Source organism: Microtus pennsylvanicus, chromosome 10 (assembly GCF_037038515.1).
Source record: "Microtus pennsylvanicus isolate mMicPen1 chromosome 10, mMicPen1.hap1, whole genome shotgun sequence".
Classification (NCBI taxonomy): domain Eukaryota; kingdom Metazoa; phylum Chordata; class Mammalia; order Rodentia; family Cricetidae; genus Microtus; species Microtus pennsylvanicus.
In genome coordinates this window covers 67,591,581-67,609,428 of record NC_134588.1, presented here as the reverse complement: position 1 = coordinate 67,609,428, position 17,848 = coordinate 67,591,581, and the positions used below count along the sequence as shown (strand labels likewise).

Below are 17,848 nucleotides of genomic sequence, written 5' to 3'. Positions count from 1 at the left end.
GCTGTGCCTGAGTGATGGCTTGGCAGGCAAATGTGTGTGTAATGCAAGTCTGATGACCAGAGTTTGACCCTGGAGCCCACAGAAGAAGTAGAGAACTGACTCCTGAAAGACTCTCCTGAACACCATACATGTTATGACATATGCATTGCCCCCCATGCATGCACCTATGCACAAACACGCACATACTAAATAGCTGATATGTACTGGGCCCTGACTATGTATAAGCACCATCTCAAAAGCTTTATGTGGATTGTTTTGTTTACTGCTCACAACACTGGCGGTCAGTTCTTCTGTTCCCTTAGTCTCGCTGCACAGAAAATAGACTTCGGTGAAGTAACTTGCTCAGCACTGAAAACTATCCATGTATTTGATCACAGTGTACTAAAATCAATATCTCGAATGTGTCTAGTTTTTAAACTAAAGGTGTCCTGAGTCCAGTGGTGATGTCATTTTTGCTCCTTGCTCTCTCATCATGTATGTGGCTCTTTCTGCCACTCTTGACTCTCTTTCTTCTTCTATGAAGTCAAATATTTGATTCCTACTTGTGAAAAAAGTCCATACTGTTTCACAGGGACTCATAAAACATAAAATGACTCAGATGGAGATATGCCTACTAACTGGACTGAGCTACTAGTCTTTTGTGAACCCCACTCTCTTTGTTGCTGTCTTAGATGGGAACTATTCCCCCCAGGTTCATGTGTTTCAACAGTGGTTCCAAGGGTGTGGGCTGTTTTGGGAGGTCATGAACCTTTGGGAGGTGGAGGATTGCTGGAGGAAGCAGATCATTTGAGGGCTTAAGGTTTACATCCCATCTGCTCTCTGTTCCCTGTTCTATGGAGAAGTAAGGCGGTAGAGTGTTCTCGCTGCACATATCCACTGACATGAAGCCTCCTGCTACTATTCTTTCTTTCCATGACAGACTCTATCAACAATTAGCCTGAACAAATTCATCCTCCCCCACGTAGCTTGTTGTCAGGAATTTAGTCATAGCAAGGAGAAAAGTAACTAACAAAACCATTGGTTCAACTAAGATGTCAGTTCTGCCTTGATGTATGTCTTAGTTAGGGTTACTATTGCTGTGATAAAACATGACCAAAAAGTAATATGGGTAGTGCGGTTGTTTGAAAGAAAATGACCCCCAAAGGGAGTGGCACTCTTGGAAGCTGTGGCCTTGTTGGAGCAGATGTGCCCTTGCTGGAGGAAGTATGTCACAGTGAGGTTGGGTTTTGAGGTCTCCTTTGCACAAGCAACACCTAGGAAGACAGAGCACTTCCTGCTGCCTACATCTCGAGATGTAAAACTCTCAGCTCCTTCTCCAGCACCACGTCTGCCTGTGTGCTGCCTTATCCCACCATGATGATAATGGACTGAACCTCTGAAACTGCAAGCCATCCCATTAAATGCTTTTTTTTGTAAGAGTTGCTGTGGTCATGGTGTCTCTTCACAGCAACAGAAACCCTAACTAAGACTGAAGTTGGTACCAAGGACTGGGGCATTGCTGTGATAGGTTGGACCATGCTTTGTTTGAGGGCATATGGACTTCTCATCTGTAGCTCAGAAAAGCAGTTGAAAGCTTTGTGTGCTGACGATGGACCAGTCTAGTACGAGCATGGAAAACGGCGGTGCTGAGTGTGATCTGAACTGTGGGTGCCTGAATCAAGAGGTTTCTGAGGAGAAGACTATTAGTGGGGAACAGGGTTTGAGATGCCTGTGGGTACGACAGAGACAGCCTTCTGGGAGATGACTTTGGTCAATTAGCTCAACTTTATTCCACAGTATAGGAAATACACAGGATTGGGAAGCCTGGGGACAAACCCTAATTTGCATCATGTGCCACGCTGCTGTTACAAGGCTTCATATGCAGCAAGCAGTAAGGTCAGAGTACAAGTCTTCTAGGAGGAATCTGGGTCAAGAGTCAAGCATCTGGTTAAGAGACAGCTTTCAATTAAATAAGGGCCATCCTCTGGGCCAAGGGACATTCCCCAGATAAGGGCAGCTTGAGGCAGGAAGTTTCGCTGGAAAGGAGGGAGTTTCCATGTCGCCCTACTTTTGGAAAAAGCTGCCAGGCCATAACAGACTGCAGCGTTGACCAGTCGTCAATGCCTTCCCTTATTAGAGGGGGGCTGCTTATTGGCTTGCCCAACATGGCTTGTTCAATCTGCTTTCTTATAGAACCCAGGACCACCAGCCCAAGCACAGCACCACCCACAATGGGCTGAGCCTAATTACTTAAGAAATTAAGAAAACTAATTAAGAAAATTCCCTACAGCTAGATCTTATGGAGATGTTTCCTCAACCAAGGTTCCCTCCTCAGATAGCATTAGCTTGTGTCAAGTCAACAAAATCCTGTCCAGCACAATGCATATGGTATTCAGGAGGGGCCAGATAATTTTGTGCACACAATCAGTGCACCACGGATGTCAGAGTCTCCCCCTCCCCCCATGCTTGATGAAGCCTTGGGAAGACTCAAGGTCAAACCATGCTCCTTTGGTTTCTCAAACAGTGAGCCAGGTGTCGGAGTGCTTGTGGGTAATCCACAAGGGTTGTGTGTTGGAAGTGTAGGCCCATGTGGCTATGGTCCAAGAAGGCCTTGCAGACCTCCCTGGTATCCAAAAGTACTGCTTTCTTCCCCAAACGGGGCAGGAATAACTGGATATTCCCTGCTGGATTTAAGAATCTTACCTTTCCCAGTTTTTTTTTCTTTTTTTTTTATTGATAAAAGAAGAATAAAGAAAAAAAAAACAAATTTCCACCTCCTCCCAGCCTTCCCTTTCCCTCCCCCTCCTCCCACTCCTCTCCCCCTCCTCCCACTCTTCTCCCCCTCCTCCCACCCCTCTCCCCTTCCCCCCACTCCTCTCCCCCTCTCTCTCCAGTCCAAAGAGCAGTCAGGGTTCCCTGCCCTGTGGTAAGTCCTAGGTCCTCCCCCCTCCGTCCATATCTAGGAAGGTGAACATCCAAACTGGCTAGGCTCCCACCAAGCCAGCAGATTGCGTAGGATCAAAACTGCATGCCATTGTCCTTGGCGTCTCATCAGCCCTCATTGTTCGTCATGATCAGAGAGTTCAGTTTTATCCCATGCTTTTTTTGGTAATAGTCCAGCTGGCCTTGGTGAGCTCCCAGTAGATCAGCTCCACTGTCTCAGTGGGTGGGTGCACCCCTCGTGGTCCCGACTTCTTTGCTCATGTTCTCCCTCCTTCTGCTCCTCATTGGGACCTTGGGAGCTCAGTCCAGTGCTCCAGTGTGGGTCTCTGTCTCTATCTCCATCCATCGCCAGATGAAAGTTCTATGATGATATGCAAGATATTCGTCAGTATTGCTATAGGATAGGGTCATTTCAGGTTCCCTATCCTCAGCTGCCCAAGGAACTAACTGGGGACCTCAGCTTGGGCACCTGGGAGCCCCTCTTGGGTCAATTCTCCTGCCCACCCTAAAGTGGGTCCCTTAACTAAGAATTGTGGTTCCGTGCTCCCCTATCCAACCTTCCTTTCTCCCGATCCTCCTATTTCCCCAAGTCCCCCCTCCTTCAAATCCCCCAAAGACTCGTACATTTGCAAGTTTGGAGTTGCTGCTACTATCTTAAAACATGTAGCAGGCGGGCATGTGGCTCAGTGATAGAACATGTGCTTAGCATGTGTGAGCCCCTCCCTAACTTTCTCCACAACATACACGGGAATAGGGAAAACTTAAGAAGAAAACAAACATTGAAACAATGCTGATGTGTTGGCTCTATAGTCTTGGGTTTGTTGGTAGTTTTTAAATCTCAGTAGAACTAGAATGATTTAAAACCACCAATGATGTTAAGTGCTTAGCTATTAATAAGCCTTAAAATTGCCTAGTACTGTTATTTAAAATTATAAATCTCCTTCCTATATGCATGAATGATGATGATAGACAATACAGTGTGGTCTATCATCATTGTTTTTGTTACTACTATCTTAACTGGAATTACTGCATAAAGCATCTATCTGTACTGAGTAAGTACAGTACTTTAAGATTTTAATTTTTATTGTCATACATTAATTACATATAATAATGGGTTTATTGTGACATTTTCATACTTGTACATGACATATTTTGATCACGTTTATCCAATTATGATTTATTCACACAAAATTGAATGAGGTGTTTTGGGATTTAGCACTGGTGAGACTAATAGAATCACATCTATTGTACTTTTTTGGGCAGTTACTGAGATTTACATCACAGAAGACACTGCCCCTGGCACCATCATTTACAAAGCAGTGGCCAAGGACCCAGAGGATGCTGTGTTGGAGGTAATTTGTGTTTTGGAATAAAGAATATCAATGCCTGCTAGTTTGTGCATGATTACATTTAAATGTGAAAACATTAAAAACAGTCAAGCTATTTATACTCTTCAATTACATCCAGCAATCATCTCTGACTTATCAGGATATTTCAGGTGAAAACTATTGACCTTATCTAGGCAATTGTTGTTGTTGTTTTTTTTTTGTTGTTGTTTTTCAAGACAGGGTTTCTCTGTGGCTTTGGAGCCTGTTCTGGAACTAGCTCTTGTAGACCAGGCTGGCCTCGAACTCACAGAGATCTGCCTGCCTCTGCCTTCTGAGTGCTGGGATTAAATGTGTATGCCACCACCGCCTGGCTAGGCGATTGTTTCTATTCTACTACATCCAGTTCTGTGTAGGCAGACCAGCCTAACTCTCAGGTACTAAAGAGGTTGATATATTTTATTTTTAGGGACCTTGGCTGCACATACTGTAGAGAAACAAACCCATCTTTCTGAGATTAATGTGTATTTCAAAACCTTAGGCCTTATTCTCAGGCTTCATACAAAGAGGGAAGAGACACGGAACCTAAAGGCTTAAGCTTAACTTCTGACTTGACCAACAGAGGTCACTTACTCCTTCTGCTTTGCTATTTCAATGGTAGATTTGTGGAAATGTCACAGGCCTCTTTTATCCTCTCTTGTACAGCTCGCTCATTATAATCAAACATCATAAAGAATGTGAACGCCGTTTTCAAAATGTTAAACATTTTGTAAATGGCAGGGTTTATAATGCCGTTTTAATTTTTGATGCTGTATGATATGATTATGGCATTAAGCCAGGATGTTTTTGACTAATGGGTTGATAGGCAAGAATAACAGGTTTTAAATTTTTAATCTTGTATCTCTTTTCCAAACTGGCTAAAAAAATGAGAGGCTTGTTTATGTTGACACTGTGTTTTCAACATTGACAAATAATTGGATTATTCTTCAAGGCAACTGAGTCTCACAGAATTTTATTTATGCAGTAAATGGCCACTCAACATCTGGCATAGTGTCCACACGGCTTTTAAAATTACAATGGAACACTGTGCTTGTCAAGATCCCTCCCTACACATTTGTCTCTTCCTCCTCCCAAGCACAATGCCACCTCCAGGATGGGACTAGAAAGGTCACAGTTTGCTTCACAACATGCAATTAAACAACCTAATCATGCATATTGCTCCAAATTAACATGTTCCAGATTATAGTATTAAATCCAGTACCTAGCAACCGTGGCTACATAGGAAGGATTACTTCCTATGCAGCAATTACTTCCTCAGGGGTCTTTATGATAGCTTACCACAATGTTGACATTTTAGTAGAGCGAATATGTGACACAGGTTTCAGTTGTGACTCTAACATGCAATTCAAATGCCTCACTAGCCATTAAACACAAGTAATTAATTTCAAGTGATGGACTCCTTGTCGCTTGCTCATACCAGATTAAACACTTCTGGCCCTGGCCCTATACTTTTCTTAGAAGAGGATTGATTCCTGGAACACATTTGGAAGGCCCATGTAATGTTCTTTGTGAATTTTACCAAACATGGAATGGCATTTCAGTAATGACACAGGCTGTGGAAATTTCCCTCTAGACACCCTCCTACACACACCCTTTGTTACTGTAGATCAGACCAGATGTGTTACTTGAATACTATGACTGGAGAGTTCGTTTGTTTGAACCTTTCTATAGACTCAGAGATAAACTTGCTCTAATATAAAGAAGAGTCAGCCACTCTTCTGAGGTCTGACAGATAGTGATGATTACATTCATAACTGTATCATGATAGGCAGGTACCTATGATTGAATCACCATGGTATCATTAAAGTAGACACTGCCATTTTCTATGCTATAACCTAGTGAACCAATAGCAAAAGCATCATGTCTATAATTTATAGACAAAGGCATCTGCTTAAGCAGGAAGTTGTAGAGCTAATTCAACTCTATGTCCACCTGTCTCTAAACCTTGCTGTTTTCTAGCCTATCAACAGTTCCCAAAGTGTATTTTATAAGGCAGGAGTTCTATCACAACATGATGAGAGAAATGAAAGAACACATGACCTCAGGATCTTAGAAATGTCATCTTCATAGCTTTTTTTTTAAAACTTACAATGTGCAGTATATTAAATGCTCACAGAAGTTGTCTAATAGAGATTTGCTTAATGAGTCTTGTTTTAATTGTCACTAGCTTTACAAATGTGTCATCTGTTACATGTTATGTAATGTTTAATTAGCATTTCATAGTATAAAGTTTATACTAGGTCTTAGTGTAAAAACAGGCATAATGTGACCTAGGATTGGCATCATTATAGTGATGAAAGATGAAGTTTTGGGTGAGGATGTTGTTAACAGACCAGATGTTAGTGCCCTGAGGGTGGATTTCATCCCCCTTCAGGCCCACCCGAAGTTCAAGACCTGACGTCTTCCTGCTGCGCCACCATTGCCGAGGGTATATATTAAGGACATACAATAACACTGTGCTGCAGCAGACACTGTCAGACACAGAGAATGTGGGACTAATCACCTTTATAATAAAGAAAATCCGAACAAAACAAAAACAACATCTTTCTTGGGCTCCTCCGGGCACACCGCTGCCCTAAGACCCGGAGGGACTAGGAAGTCCGTTTTATTGCAGTTTAGCTCAGCCTATTTGGAGTGAAAGGTCAGAGCCTGCAGGAAGACTCATAGCAGCTGTTAGAGACCGAGTGTGAATTCACATGAGAGGGAAAAACTGGGAGCAATCTTAGGAAGGAACACATTTTCGTGGGTTTTAAATCAAGGAACTCCCCCGGATTTTCATAGTGCACACCCACCAAAAACACCTTGTGTGTCTAGCAGTGGTAAAGGGTTATCTTGGAAAAAAAAATCCTCAGGCCCTTCTCTATGCAAAGCCTATCTCTCCAGATAAGAGAAGGGGGATTTTGATGGAGTTTTCTCCACTTGGAATATACATACATATTTATATATGTTTATGTATGTACACACATGTATATGCACATACATGAAGAAATGATGGTGTTGAAGAGATATCTTGCCATACCTACAGAAGAATAAAGATAAAAATCACAGCAGACTTTTTATTCAAAAACATTCAGGAAACACCGAAATGGAGTATTTTAAAAGTTGTAGACAAATCGTGACAGACAAAAATTTTATATCCAGGCTGGAGAGATAGCTCAGAGGTTAAGAGCCCTGGCTATTCTTCCAGAGGTTCTGAGTTCAATTCCCAGCAACCACATGGTGGCTCACAACCATCTGTAATGAGATCTATCACCCTCTTCTGGCATGCAGGCATACATGGAGGCAGAATGTTCTATAAATAATAAATAAATCTTTTTTTTTTAAAAAAGAAAGAAAGCTGTGGAGGCATTTGATTTAAAAAAATTTTATATCCAGCAAAATTATATCAAGTCATGAAGTTGAATACCTTAAAAGTACTGATATGAAATATACTTTTTATAAAATATAGATACCATCTTAATTTTTAAAAGGTAGAAATGACTTCTTAATATGAAAGCAGGCATTCTCTACTAACACATCCACTCTTCACAACGTGCTAAAGAATTTCATGTATGGAAGCTCATCAGGAAGAGAGAAATGACATAATCAGAAACATGGACCTATGTATTTCTTCTTATAAGAGAACAAATGAATGGAAATGGAAGTATTTTCCATTTTCATTGACAAAGGATCAGTTTCATGGTGACTGGTATTGGGTGCTTATAGCACAGGGAGAGTAAAATGAGAGACGACAGCCTATGTTACAGGAGGGAGGAATTAGGAATTCTCAGTTACATGTTGCCTGCACCACCTGCACAGTGATACAGTATTACTTCTAGCTGCATGTGGATTAGTTGAAATGTATATTGGGAACATAGAGGAAACAGCTGAAAATCTTGTAACTGATACATTTTGGGAGAAAATAAAATAATGCAAAATATTCATTGAGAACATGAAGGGAGAGCGAGAACACCTCTAGCTCATGGAAAACAACTTTGACAATTTTAGATATTAATTCAAGCAACATAAAAATTCAAAGAACTCGTGAGAGTGAATTAATAGAGTAAAGGCTCAACTTTTTGTTGTCTATATGAAACCTATTTTAAATACAAAAACTAACAATGGTTTACAGCAAAATGATAGAGAAAAGATGCACCCTTCTAAAGTGAGCCAGGCAGATATACTAATAAAACAATGTTTATTGAACAAGCCAAGGATGTCTTGATTTCCTCCAAGGGTGATTAGAAGTTGCCATAGAGACCCCTCCTCTCTGCATGGGCCACATTCACAAGGCTGGGGGTGTCAGATGGTGATGGCTGTTGGCTATCGCTTGAGATGAAACTACTCTCTGTGGAGATTATCTAGCTGGCTCACCGGTTTTCCCCAGCTCTACCCGTATGGGCTATACCACACTCCAATCTCACCACACAAACCTTCCCACCTCAGCACGAGACCTTCTCCCTCCCAGGAACATGGTAGTGGTAGTACGGCTGTTGGGAGTCACCGTGTATCTGTCTTATTGCATCAAAAGTTAATTGAAAACCGGAACACATTTTCTCAATTTCATTCTGCTCTTAAAAATCTTTTCTCGAACAATATAAATGTATTGGAATAAGAAATGGGGGATAGAATATTTTATTCCACATTTATTGGGTCATGGTAAGAGTGAAATAAATGTATAGCCCAAACGATAACTCTCTAATGTGTCTTGCCTAGTGTGTCTATGGGAACGTCAGTGAGCATTGGGTGACATAGGTCCAGGCTCTCGGATAACAAGAGATGGGAGTGAGCTCAGGGTAGAAAGAATGGCAGTGGCCTGTGTCACAAGCAAGAGGGCAGATACATGTAGTTAGTATAACAAAAATTATGTTTTATTATGCTGAGGGTCATCACACAAGGTTCACACTCTAAATTCCTAACCACCATCCTAAGCCTATTGCCTATCATCTCCCTGCGGCTGCTCACTTATGTAGTGACATATCTTAGCTGAAGGTCAGGTCGTCAGGGTTCTGTTTCTAACAGAGTCTCAGGATCTGGAAAGAAGACTCTCCAGCCAAAGGGTAGATCAAGTTGGCCTCTCTCAAGATGTGCAGAGCAGAGCATTTCTCTTGGTCTCTGTTTGCATACTGTCCAGTGGGCCTGGTGGGATCTGGGACTGTGTCTGCTTATCTCAAGTGAGTGACATCACTGAGATCTGGTTTTCAGTGCAGTGGAGTGATATCAGTGCTTGGGTGTAGTGGGGAATCCTGACTACGCTAGCTTCCCGTGGCTAAAAGGCACTTTACCATTGCTCATCACACCGTGATAGGACTTTTTCCATAAATATGATTCACCTAACTCAAGGTATCCAGGCTGAGTGACGAGTCTCAGGATATAGATATTAGAATATATGGTGGTAAATACTTTTATTTTCTTTCGGATATTAAGAAGCAATCTGCTAAATCTGAGTTCTAACGACTTACTGGAGAGACTTAAAAGTCCTAAAACAAGCAGCAATTTCTGAAAACTTCATTATAGGCATTGAAAGGGTCATACCATTCTGTAACTGATAAAAAAGTCTCCTTCTATGGCTTCATTATTTTTGCCTCTTTGCTAACTGTGACGACTTCAATGTAGCCTGCAGATTGTATGCGGGAATAAACAATATTTTCTCTTCAGTCAAGTGTATAGACTGAAAGCTGACAATGATCAGATTTTGAAGGGGAAGTGATATTTGGAAATTCTGAGGGGCGTAATTAGTGATGGGATCATCAAAAGACTCAACAATTAGACGGTAGCCAAGCATTTAATTATGGGTCTGAAAATTTTAATTACACACTTCTTTTTTATAACACAGCTGTAAAACAAACATTAAAGGAGAAAAAAGATGAGAGTCGGTTGCATTAGAAAATAGAATATGTAAATTTTTGCTTTACTATTCTGCTTTGAATGGATTGTTCTAAAGTATAACCATTTTGAGAAAAAGAGGCCCATATCCTTTGAATAGCATCTACATTTTCAATTTTTCTGTTTCCCCAATAAAGGAAAACATACATCAAATAGATCACATGTAGGCAGCTGTTGGAAGCATAAGGGCATGTCATTTCCATTCACGCATTTCCATCAAATGTAAACAGGAGTTCCTTTCTTACACGGTCCTTAGACATTTGGAGGCTGTATTAGAACTCTGGTGGTTGCATTTCTTAGAAAACTATACACAGATGCGATCCGTGGCTGCAAGCCCTGGAATGGCCACGTGTCCAGACTGGGATTCAAGCACAGCAACTTCAAGTCTGTGTGTGAGCAGGGTGATGCTCCCTCCAGAGCTGATGAACTTGGTCTGCCCTGTCCCTTTTAGAAGTAGCTGATGGATAGATGGCAGGTGGTGGTGGCACAGGCCTTACTCCTAGCGCTTTGGAGACAGAAGCAGGCAAATGTCTGAGTTCTAGGTCTCTCCTTCTCAAGGCCCTTACAGTAGGCTATTCAGAATAGAGGATGGTTGGGGTGACCAACCCTTGAACTTCCTGCTTCCAATAGTCTTGTCCTTTAGCTACACCAGAAACAGGTACCACGGCATCTCCATTGGTGTCTTTGGCTCCCATAGAGAGAGTCTGCTGTGTCCATGCAGAGTGTGTGAGAGGGGCGAGGGGCTTAGTGGTCATCTTGTTCTCTTTCTTGATGCTTTCTGGGTTGATCCGCCCATCAGCAGTCACCAAATCTTGCTGTAGTTTGCTCCGTATGGAGAACTTCATTTATAATTTCACAGTTAGTTTCCAATTCTCCATTGCTTCCATGTTGGCAAATGTTAAAGTTATCCTGAAGAGCCGGTCACGGTGGCTCAAGTCTGTGATTTCGCTGCTTTATTGGTGCATCTGGAAGTCAACACGAGTCTGGGCCACATTAACAAGATCCTGCCTCAAAAGAAAACAGATGGAAACACAGGGGAACCCAAATGAAAATAACCTCTGGGCTGTCACTTACTTTTCAGAAATGATTATAGAATAGAAATACCACAAAATTTTACCTTTTAGTCTGGGGCACTGCCTCTCAGAGAAATCAGTTTTTATTTCTTCCTTTTCATAGCCCTAACTACATATTCTCAATTGAAAAATGCCTTTCGTGAAGTTACAAGCTCCATAAAGCTGAGATTAAGTGCATCTTGTTGATAACAGTATCTTGGTGTGCTTAAATACAATATCAGACAAGGCCTTAAAATTAAATATTTTCCAATGTTTTCACATCAACTATAACTTTCAAGACTTTTGAAAAGATATTTACTGCAAAACACAGTTAAGACACTTCTGAGTTTCCTTCAAGTTTTATTGCACCGTTTGCTATGAAATGCCAGTTCTGAACATGTTGGCCTAGGTGTCAAGACTGGTACACCATTTCTAAGACTTTTAAATCCATGAGCTTCACAGTCTAGAAAAGAAAACTGATGCTAATCAAACAGCAAATAAATTTTATCTATAATGTGTGCTATGAGGAGGAGGCAAAGGAAAAAGTAACAGAAGTGGAGGCCATGGTGAATATAATTTTGTGACAGTGTTCGTGGGCCCCAGACATAGCAGAGACATGCCCAGACATGGGCAGAGGATAGCAGATGAAGGCAGAAGTCCCAGAGAAGCTGTCGCTTGGCCTTGCTCAGACATCAGAAGCACACCAAGATGGGTACTGGACAGTAAGGGGTGAGTGAAAGAAAGGTGTTGATGAAATACAATTAGGGGTCAGCTTACAGGGGCTCTTGAAAAATACAAGAATAAACTGTATTTTCTGATTGGTGTGCGATTCTGTTTGCACAGGCAATGCATACTGTAATTTATATAAGAAAGAACAAGAAAGCATCTGTGTGAGTGAAAAAGAACTGTACAAGATGAAAATCCAAGTGGGGGAACCATTTGGGTGGACAGCAATAATAGTTATGGGGAGAGAGGAGGAAGACTTGGGTGGTAGGAAATTACTTGATTTTATTTATTTTTCCAATGTTTTACTATGAAAATTTTGAACAAGCAGAAAAATTGAAAGACTTATTATCAATGTCCCACCATGAACCATAGCTTTTCTGTCTATGTGTCTGTCTATCTTTTCTTCATTCTCTTGCTTCCCTTAGACAGTTCAAATCTTTGGAGCAATACAAGGACTCAACACTCAGATCCTTTATTGTGTGTGTGTGTGTGTGTGTATGTGTGTAAGCACAGGTTCATGCATTCTACAGTGTATGTGTTGGAGGTCAGAGGACAATTTCTGGAAGTTCCCTCTTTTCTCCACATGGGTTTCAGGGATCAAACTTAGGCTGACACACTTGGTGGCAAACATCTTTATCCACTGAGCCACCTGAACATCCTGCTTCCTCCTTTTTATTTGGTAAAGTACCTCACCTTTTAAATGGTGCTGCCTGCATTTGGTGGGGAGCTCTTCCAATAGCAATGAACCCAGTCTGGAAACTCCTATCACAGACATGCCCAGACATCGTTTCCATGGCAATTCTAAATGCCAAACTGATGGTTAATCCATTGCACCAAGTAATTTTGTCCAGTGGTGTAGTGGGAGTGAAAGTGTGACCGGGGACCTACTGAGGGAAGAAACCAGGAACAGCCAGCAGAAACAATTTTCAAATAATTTCCCCAAGATATAGAGCAGAGAAGTGGGCCAGTAGCTGGGGGACAAGGTGGAGCCATGAGAAACATTTCATTTTTGAAGACGAGAACTATTATCAAGGTCTGTGCTGAAGGAAATACTCCAGGAAGGGAAGAGAAAAAGAATAATTGAAGTGAGGCTAACAGCCAGAGTGGGGGCTGTGGCAACGAACAAAGACACCCAGGCAGGGGAGAAGGAGCTGTGTGGAAACATAACCAAAGGGCGCAGGTACAAAAAAAAAAATTCCTAAATGCTAGTGGCATTTTCTCTTTCTTGTCGATTCAAGAATTAGGTATTGGGTGCTGACAAGTGCAAGACAATCTTCTGAGAAGAGAGCTTACACAACTTAAGGAAGAAGACAGAGCTCCATGTTCCACGGACGTAGTCCAGCGGCGGTGTGTCAGGCGCTGCCAAGTGCTGCAAAGGGGCGGAGCTAAGCAGCTCCACAGAGAATTGGATCACAGTTTTAAAGATGACAATAATTTAAAATAGACAGTGTTTGATTTTGATTTGTGAACGCCTTCCATTTTCCTCAGTAAAGTAGGCAAAAAGGCCAGAGGCAGAGAGATACAGCGCTAGGAAATTTTGGGACTTTGAGGGCCGCAGGGAAGACACCCAAGGAAAAAAACATTCTTCCTGTCTACAGAAATGAAAAGATGAAAGGACTGTTCCGAGGAACGGGAGATGTGAGGAAAGCCTGAATTCTTGAGGGCACATTGGGGAGTTCCGGTGGATGAGTTGTGTTGAACAATTGCTCTAGGGATGAGGACTGAACTGGTGATTGTTGCACGTGCGATGAAACATGACTTGCTGATCTCTGAAGTAGGGCCATATGTAGGGAGTCTGTACTGATTGGTGCATTCCTTTGGAAGGTATCTTGGAAAATGTAGATTTAAATTTTAACCAGCTGCTGCCATTGAGCAAAGAATCAGAGAAGTCATGTGGTTGGGATCAGGAAGTGTCTTGGGAACGCCTTCAGAACTGCTTTTGTGATTGTTCAGAAAGGGAAGTGGGAGGGAAGAACAGATTCCCCAAGGGTTACTATGTAGGAATCTGGAATTTAGGATTAATCATAGGAGAATGGATATTTGGCTCTGCTATACCTGTACAAACTAACAGCCAACAAAATAAAAGAAAACCAACAAAGATATTTTGATGCTTATGTGGACGGTGCCTAGCTACACAAATCAGCTCACTTATGAAAAAGCACCCTAGTGCCAAACCACACAGTGTATTAACTCCTTTTCTGATCTTGGGATAAAATACCATGACCAAAAGCAGCTTAACGAAGAGTGGTTTTATTGTAGCTTATGGCTCCAGGGGTTTAGAATCCTCCCTGTGGGGAAGAAATGGCATGGTATCAAGAATAGGGAGCTGGCCAATCACATTTTGTTCACACACGGAAAGTAGCTTGAGGGTCTAAAACCCTAAACCCCCAGTGATGCTTCACCTCCAAATATTCCATAACCCCTCCAAATAGTATCACTAACTGGGAACATGTTCAAATACATGAGCCTATAGGGGACATTTATTATTCAAATCATACCATGCATACTAAAGGATGCCTCATGTATACTTCTTTAACTTGTAGTACTAATATCAATACTCTTGTAAGATTGATTGGCTAGGTTTGTGTTTTCATTTCACAGACACAGGCACTGGTCTCTTTCTTCATGCATGGTAGACTGTCAAGAAATGTTTTACAAGAGCACTGGGAAAATTAATTTTTAAGCTGTACCTAATGACACTTTAGAACTTTTTTCATTTTGATACAAAGATATTGAGGGGGGAACAGAGAAGGGATTGAAATTGCATAATAAAGTATTCTCAGAAAGTTCTCAGATGTGATGAAATATTTAGTTTAAGGCTACACCAGCCAAATGAAGTTGAGAATGGAGACAATTATCTGAACTATTCAAGCTAAAACACAATTTTGCTTGAAATAACTATGCGATCGGGGGAAAGTGGTTTTAGGAAAAGCTCTAATTATCTAGAAAAAACATCTTTAATCCTTCACATGAAAGGCAGATGATTGGAGAAAGCCATAATCATGTTCTTAATACAGTTTTGGCTCGGTATTTACTTCACAGTTGCACATCTTGCAACATCCTCCACAAGATGGCAGGTTGTAACATACTGTAGCCAGAAGGTGCACCATTGCTTAACGTCATTTTGCAATAAGCAACAGACACCAAACAGTCACACAATAAACTATTACCAGTTTGTCTTCTCAGTTGCGAATATGTAGATTCCGATGATGTTTTCTAGGAATTAAGGCTTTTATCTTATAAAGACACAGTTGCCCAAGTGTGACTATTCAGGATATGGGAAGTGAAGGAAAATGAAGATTTGGCAAGGATTTACCCACATAAAGGTGTAATAATAATTTAAGTCTATTCATATAAGGCAAATGAAGATCCACTATTGACTCACCCATTTAAAATCAGCAATGTATGGGAGGCCCAGGAAGACGAGACAAGAAAAATATTCCACACCCATGTTTGAAATAATTATTTATAAGACTAAATATTAAAATGCAGTAATTGCTTTTGGGAGGATTTATTTCATTATTTTAAGGTATCTCTGAAGACATATTTTTGGAACAACTACGGAATGGTATAATTCAATAATTCCAATAATAAGATTAAGTGGGATGATTTCAATGAATTGAATGCTAGACCAATGGAACCCAAATCTCTGGAAAAATTAATTTTTGGGTTGCAGGCATTTTAGTGGACACAGGCCTGAGTACTGTAAAGGTCTTCCTAGGCTTTCTAGTGACATCTTACACATCAGGTTACCACTCATCATGGCAGGGAAGTCAAGAGAAGAGGAAATGCATGCATGCTGCCTTCCAGCTCTACTTCTCTACTTACAGAGCCTAGAGTCCCCTGCAGAGGGAATGGCACCACCTACAGTGGGTGGATCGCTCATATGAGTCCCAGATTTGGTCAAGTTGACAATTAACACGGATTATTACAGTTACAAATAATCTAGAGTTAAAACAAAGCTGTTTCCCCTTCATAGCTACTGGAGGACAGGGAACAGAATTAAATGTTAATCACATAGAAAGTAATTGGTTTCAAAATATAGCTGCTAATCCTAGTAGGGTTTCTGCTTCTCTAACGAAAGAGGTTTCAGGGACTGTGGCCGACCGTAACTGTGCTCTTCCTGATTTCTTTGGATATTTTCTGTGGTACACTCCACCCCCTGATCACACTAGGATTTAGCTTCCAATAGTCAGAAGAAAGACATTTCCGAGGTATTTTTGTGGTTTTGCCAGCAGAAAGCACCCAGAAATTTACATCTTCCTGGGAAAACCCTTCACTATATACAGATGCCATTTTTTCTTCCTCAATGAGGACAGTGCCAAGCACACGGGGGAAGGACCAGGCTGGATTGCCTCTGGGACCCTGGGATGGCACTTGGGCTTGGGTTCTCTCCCCTCTCCTCTGCCTCCATCGTCTAGCAATGCTCAATCACTTGCACACCCATTTCCATCTCAGGATCTACTTCTGGGGAACTCCTAAGACGCACACCAAAAACAAAGACTACCAGGTCCAGCAACCAAACTAGACACGGTACTTAACATTCCATTTCCCATTTAGCTGGCTACATCGCAAGCACAAAGGAGCATTAGGAAGGAGCAAGATCTTACATAGTCTAGTACACATTGGAAAACTATTGCTTTGGTTTACAAAATGAGTTCACTTTAGAGGAAATAAAATGATGCCCATAATAAAGGAAATAAAGCGATGCCCAGGACTTTCAAGGGTAAACACAGAGCCCCTGTTTCCGGAAATGCTCAGGGCTGATGGGCAAGGAGGCTCACATCTTCAGCTGCCATGCACAGTAGACTGAGGCAAGAAGATCCAGGCCAGCCTGCTGAAATCTTGTCTGCATTGATCCTCATTCAGAAATATTTCTCTGGGTTAGTCTACCAAATGAGACATAGTAATCCGAACATCAGCACATTCTGAGTTTATATGGTTTATGTGAGTTTCTGGACTTTCTACTTTCTGGCTTCATGTCTCTAGGCAAGTCTTATAATTTCTCCATAACTTAGTTTCTTTAATTATAAAACAATTACTATTAATGTCTATCTCAGGGTTATAATGAAGGTTAAGCTAGATGATGCATACAGAAGGTTAGCTTAGTGTGTCTCATTTGTGGCCCTGGGACTGCAGGAATCCCAGCAAATGTGTGGCTGTGGCCCAACACTTTCATAGAGCACATCCTTGAGTTACCACATCATCAGGCTGACATCACTGGTGACTCGGCCCAGGTCACCCCACAAGCATTAGCTAATGTTAACATTGATTCAGGAAAATAATAATCTTGGTTTTCCTCCTTCTCCAGTCTCTGATTTCTGTTGTTTGAGACTGTCACACGTACATTTTATGTATTTTGATGGAATCCCCCCTACTCCTTCCCGCTAATTCCTCTCATGCCCCTCCACCACTTTCCCCTCCCAACTTCATCTATTCTTTTCCTTTAATGAAAATAGATCTTTTCATACAATATATTCTGATTATGGTTCCCCTCCATCTACTCCTCCCAGTTCCCATTCATCTTTCATCCCATCTGTATCCTCATCCTTTCTGTCTCTTGTTAAAAAAAAAGACATCTAAGGAATAATAATAAAATAAAATGAGATAAATAAAAAACAAACTAATTGAAATATAACAAAAATACAAAAAGAGTCAAAGAAAAAGCACAAGAAACCTATAGATGCGCGCGCACACACACACACTACAAAAATTCCATAAAAGCCCCAAACTGGAAGTCATAATGTATATGCAAAGGACCTGTCAGTAGAAACAATAAAAGCCCTTATTTAATTATAAGACAGTGCTTGAAGGAAAACTTCAACTTAAAGAGAGCACACCCAAGAAAAAAGGAATAAATGATATCAGCCAAGCAAATCAAAAGAAGAGGGAGAAAAC

At 41.3% G+C, this 17,848-nt stretch overlaps 1 protein-coding gene across 1 annotated transcript in view; it reads left to right on the top strand.

Annotated features, from left to right (window-relative positions):
• Positions 1 to 17,848, top strand: part of LOC142858305 (cadherin-related family member 3-like) — a 70,421-nt gene that overhangs the window by 10,708 nt on the left and 41,865 nt on the right. Inside the window, exon 4 of the mRNA XM_075987485.1 lies at positions 4,186 to 4,274. Within this exon, the coding sequence (XP_075843600.1) occupies positions 4,186 to 4,274 (89 nt within the window). The remainder of the gene's footprint in view (positions 1 to 4,185; positions 4,275 to 17,848) is intronic.